Here is a 5,034-nt window from a genome sequence, read left to right as displayed (position 1 = left end):
CTTTTCGTGACCAGTAGGGGCAGCAACGTCCCTTTCTGGCGTTGAGTCGCGCACCAAGAACAAGAGGAAGACGCGGCGTTGGGGCTTCATCGGAGGCGCCATTTCGCTCCTCATTCATTGGCGTCGAGGCCGTATTTCTTTAACAACGGTAAGCTCGTCGGTTCACATCGCACTCAACATTTAAAACTCTCCCGCAGTGAACATGTGATGGTCCCTTGTTGTTACCAATCGTTGCTGGCTTTGGCTTGCACGGTCAACCCTTAACGAGCTCACGCATTGTGCCCGCCTTCATTTAGCAAACGTGCGCACGCCAACTCCTGACGTGGGCGATGGGGTTTAGTTTCCTTCGGCTGGGGGGCGCGAACGTCGAGTTAATTAAACGCAATGTCAATTTGGACGAGACACCTTGGAGTCAAATGACTTGCATCGAATGGAACTTCACAACAAGCGAGCCTCGGGCTTGGTAGCATAGCTTAGCATTGCGTAGCGCGCGATGCTAAGCTGCCGTGAGACTTTCGCGAGCTGCTACGTCATAGCGTCAAACCGACTTTGACTTGTTTTCATGCATTGATCGACTCTGAGCAGCTACGCTTTCTTTTTACGTGTCGGCTTTTTAGGACGAACGAGAGCAGCATTCTTGACGAGTGGTCAGCGCACCTTATCTCGCAGTTTGAGGTTGTGAGTTGCTATCTGGGCTGCGGCCCTCCTGTGCGTATGTCCTCCCCGTGCGTGTTTGTTTGTTTTTAATCAGGCACACACTCTCAAAGCATTTATGTTATGCTCGGTGAACATTAGGAAGTGCCCCTAAATGGGAATTGCGGGTCCTGCGATTGGCTGGCGACTCGCTTTGCATGCGTCATTTTCTTAGTACAGCGGACCGTGCCGGCCCGCGAATGGCGAAAATGCGCGAATAATTGACACCAGTTGAAATGCAACGTGGTAACGACGTTTCAGTAAAAAAAAAAAATCGTCTTTTGCCAAGCGGAACCTTTTAAATATTACATATGTTGTTGTTACAAAATTCTGATTTGCTCGAAAGAACGAGGGCAGATTCAGAATAGGCCCAATTATTTATATTTTTTTTAGAGAAATGTTACTTCCATCTCAGAATATCTTCTGAAGAACTGTTGACAACTGTCATTGTTGAGAATGTTTCAGCTCTACTTTGAACTCACTAGCGAGAGATGGTGACAAATTTGAATCAGGTTTTTGCCTCTTCCAGGACCTACCGCGCGTCTGCAGTCATGGTGAAAATCTTTATCGGCAATCTGGCCTGCAACACCAGCGTAGAGGAGCTGCGGGGCCTCTTTGAGAAGTACGGCAAGGTCACAGAGTGCGACATAGTCAAGAACTTTGGCTTTGTGCACATGAGTCTCCTGTCCGAGGCCGAGGAGGCCATCCGAAACCTCAATCAGCACCAGCTGAACGGCTGGCGCATGAACGTCGAGCTGAGCAAGGGCAGACCCAAGTCCAGCACCAAGCTGCATGTGGGCAACCTGGGCGATGGGGTCACGGCGGACATTTTGCAGGCTAAGTTTGAAGAGTTTGGCTCAGTTGTGGAATGTGACGTAGTGAAGGACTATGCCTTTGTTCACATGGAGCGAATGGAGGATGCGATGGATGCCATTAATAAGCTGGACAACACCGCCTTCAAAGGTGACCTTCCGGTTTGGTGCTCTATGCTGTCCATAGATTTGGATTGTGCTCTCGCGAACCCACCCACCCAAAAAAAAAAAGAAACTCCCTCGTCTGATTACTTTTTTTTTCTCCTCCCCCCAGCGAGCGAGTGTGACTAGCCTTTCGAGTGGACTTAAAATGACCTTTCTACCGACAGTTTTACCGGACTAAAACTGCTAAATTGTGTCGCGGCGATGCAAAAATCTGACTTAGATACTATACGTGCATAAAGTAACAAAACTGAAACAATACCACGGTCAAAGCGTCATAGATGACAAAACTTGAAGTTCTTCGTATTTTTAATAACTCGGTAAAATTTGTCAATAACGGATCAAATCCGATCATCCCTAAAAATATCCTTGAGTAACAAATGTCACAATGCTGTGGCCGAATGATCGATTGATGATAGTGTAAGAATCCGAGTTATTGATTTATATAAAAAAAAAAGATCGACTATTGATATCTGAAGGCTAAAGTGAAAAAGGGTTTTGATGACTTGTTTGAGTCTATTCCCGAGCGGTTAACCCGACGCGAAAACCACTATTTTTGACCGTTCTTGCTCGGTGATTACTTGTTGTTCAAGTGGTCGAGAGTCTTCGTGTTGGAAGGTTTCCGGTCTCATGCGTGTCTTCTCTCTCCTTACAAGGCAAACTGATGAGCGTACAACTGTCCACCAGTCGGCTGCGCACGGCCCCGGGAATGGGAGATCATACCGGCTGCTTTGTCTGCGGGAAACATGGTCACTGGTCGAAAGACTGTCCAGTCGATCGCAACAATAGCCACGGTGACGACATGAGAGGTTTCGGCGGCCGAGGCCCCCCACACGGTCCCCAAGGTTTTGGCAGGGGCGGCTACGGAATGGCCGGCGCGCCTCCTAATTACATGGCTGGCGCTGCGTTTAATCGGGCTAGTTACGGCGGCGGGATGCCGCCGCCGCCCCCCCCTCCTCGGAGGCCTGGCTCTGAAGTGGGGGAACGGTACGGTGAGAGGTCTTCGGTTTACGAACGAGACCATGTGCACAGTAGCGTTGACTACTATGAGAAGTACAGAGCTCGCCCTTACGGCTCGAGTTATTTCGAAGAGCGACGCATGTCCTATCTCCCCCCTCCCCCTCCTCCACCCCCTTCTGCCCTCTCAAAGTTCTCGGGCGTGGATCCGTACGAGCGGCGACCGCCGCCGCCCGCGCCGGCCCCCCCTTCCGCTGCCGCTTACTATGCGAGAGAGCACAACCCAATCAGCCGGGTACCTGTCGCACCAGCAGGCTATGCCTATGAGCGCAAGCGGCTGTCGCCCGTCGCCAGCGCCAGGGGCGCCTACATGCCACAGCGGCCCAAGGAGCATTTCGTGCCACGCTACACGCCGTACTGAAGCCCCCCCCCCGGTAAGGCTCGGGCGTCTGTGACAGAAACCCGAAATAAAAGCCCCAACTACAAATGCATGTTTCTGTTTTAGGTCTTGGACTTTTTCAGCGAGCGTCGTTTTGTCAAGCTTCCAGATTGTGATGCCACGTTACGCTTTTTTTTTTTTTTCACTTCGAGTCGCATTTACGTCCCAGTTTTGGATTTCTTTTTGTTTCAATTATGTACATTTTTGGCTTGTTTTGCAACATTTTCAGCTCACTTTTTAGATTTTTGTTTTAAATCTTTTGTCACTTCCTCAAGCATCAATTGTCATTTAAAAAGTACGTTGGGTTTTGTCTGACATTTTCGTATGAGAATGTCGCGGAAGATCCAAAAACATTTATTTCCTGTATCTGTTTGTCTGCCTACTAAAAGTAATTACTTCAGTTAAAATCACCTTCATGCTTAATCCAAAACTTCAGTCAAGTCTTTTGCTGTGTCACAAAGTTCGGTTTTTACTTCAATTGCCATTCATGCTATTTCCTTGGTGTCAATCATGGATCCAAATGCCACGTTAAAACAACTCCACTAAGTTACATTTTTCTCAAATGGAAGTGAAGACGATGCTTAAAAACATTCCAACCTCCCATTTATGACTTTGTGTGTCTGAAATTAAAATTTTTATATCCCTTTTTGGGCATTTCTGAAGTGACAGTTCTTTGAAATAAAGCGTGATGGAATGGTAGCAAGGCATGAAACGTCAATCACATGGCTCTTGGATTTTATACACAAATTAACTTTTTTTTTTTGTCTGTTGTATCTGGTTTGCAAGAATCCGAAGGGTAAATAACTCAGGGCTTAATCTGCTGTTTTTCTGTGCCTTTTTTTTTTTGCATATGGGTGGAGGTGAATATTGTATTTTTCATACTAGTTGTAATAGTACCGGCTTACATTTAAAACAATGGTTTTTAATAAAAAAAATAATTTGTCGACTATTTTGCTTTTATTTTTCAAACTCCCGAAAACTTTGACAAATTTCCATTTTGTGGTTCCCTAGATTATAAACTTATTTTAAGATACATTTTGGGACGTACTCTTATTGTCTAGTATGTAAATGAGAGGCACTATATAGAACAATTTATGATGCCTGTTTTGTTTACAAGGCAGAGCGGCCCCATCCAACATGGCGGACGCGCTGACAATTTGTACCTGTAGGCCAATCCGCTCAGTGTGGCCTCGGAATTATTCAATCGTGTCTCCCGTTCCAGCATTAAAATCTGCCATTTTCAAAACATTACTACAAGTTAAATATGTTTGGATTTAGAAGAGTGGAGAAAGGTGAGCGGGAAATTGGCTCAAAACTTGGGCAGCCGAGTGCAGAAAATAAGCGGAAGGTTCCTGGTCAGCAGGGCGGAAGTAGCAGTAGCGCGCTTGGTACAATGTATTTAAAGAAAGCCGTGTTATATGTGGGTGGTTTGAGAACATCGACTCGTGATGTAACTTTCAATTTCTGCTTCACGTTCTCACTGTTGGTGGCGCTAATAAACATTAAGTTGGGTTTCTATCCGGCCGATGAATAGCGCCGAAGGAGAGCGGTCACGAGCCCGAAGTAGTCCCCGCCCAGTCCTTAGCATTAGCATTGGCGTCGGTCGCCATTTTCCAGTGTGACGATCGAGATTAGTGACTGCATCTTCTGAAGGTAGGCCGTCGAAGCACAATTAAAACAAAGCAACAGACATCGACGGGTTGACATAAACAAAATACGAAAATCATATTTTACGATTTCTTTGCCATCATTTAACCGGCAAGATGACGTGAAAGTGTGACTAGATCGACATATTTCGAGGTTCCTTTGCACGTGCGATTCATGCGTTCACAAGCATTGCATTGTGTTTAAAACGCTCAAATGTGTAATTGTGTTTTTGTTTCTCGTTTAATATTTGTTTCCGTCGACTCAGTCTTGAATTGTGATTGAATCAGCCCCCGCAACCTGTTGTAAATAACGAAACGGTGGGCC

The 5,034-nt window shown here is 46.4% G+C and overlaps 2 protein-coding genes across 7 annotated transcripts in view; both read left to right on the top strand.

The window, feature by feature from the left end:
- Positions 1-3,499, top strand: rbm4.2 (RNA binding motif protein 4.2). Of its 4 annotated transcripts, XM_088294899.1 has the most exons (4): positions 1-148; positions 1,223-1,656; positions 2,324-3,058; positions 3,130-3,499. In XM_088294899.1, the coding sequence occupies exons 2-3, from the start codon at positions 1,245-1,247 to the stop codon at positions 3,043-3,045; spliced, it is 1,134 nt and encodes a 377-aa protein (XP_088151025.1). In that variant the 5' UTR covers positions 1-148; positions 1,223-1,244; the 3' UTR covers positions 3,046-3,058; positions 3,130-3,499. The 4 variants fall into 4 exon arrangements, with proteins under 4 accessions (XP_088151025.1, XP_088151024.1, XP_088151027.1 ...); XM_088294898.1 differs by having other exon boundaries at positions 2,324-3,499; XM_088294901.1 differs by lacking the exon at positions 1-148 and adding an exon at positions 318-675 and having other exon boundaries at positions 2,324-3,499.
- A 935-nt stretch (positions 3,500-4,434) lies between these two features.
- sf1 (splicing factor 1) overlaps positions 4,435-5,034 on the top strand; it is a 21,448-nt gene continuing 20,848 nt past the window's right edge. The window contains exon 1 of one of the 3 annotated variants that reach the window (XM_088293137.1): positions 4,435-4,716. The gene's annotated coding sequence lies outside the window, so the exon portion shown is untranslated. Of the gene's footprint in view, positions 4,717-4,827 lie in introns of those variants that run through there. The other 2 variants (XM_088293139.1, XM_088293138.1) reach the window with 2 other exon arrangements.

This window comes from Idiotropiscis lumnitzeri, chromosome 4 (assembly GCF_059441095.1).
Source record: "Idiotropiscis lumnitzeri isolate Australia: NSW breed Sydney's pygmy pipehorse chromosome 4, RoL_Ilum_1.0, whole genome shotgun sequence".
NCBI lineage: Eukaryota > Metazoa > Chordata > Actinopteri > Syngnathiformes > Syngnathidae > Idiotropiscis > Idiotropiscis lumnitzeri.
This window is presented reverse-complemented; position numbering and strand designations above follow the sequence as displayed.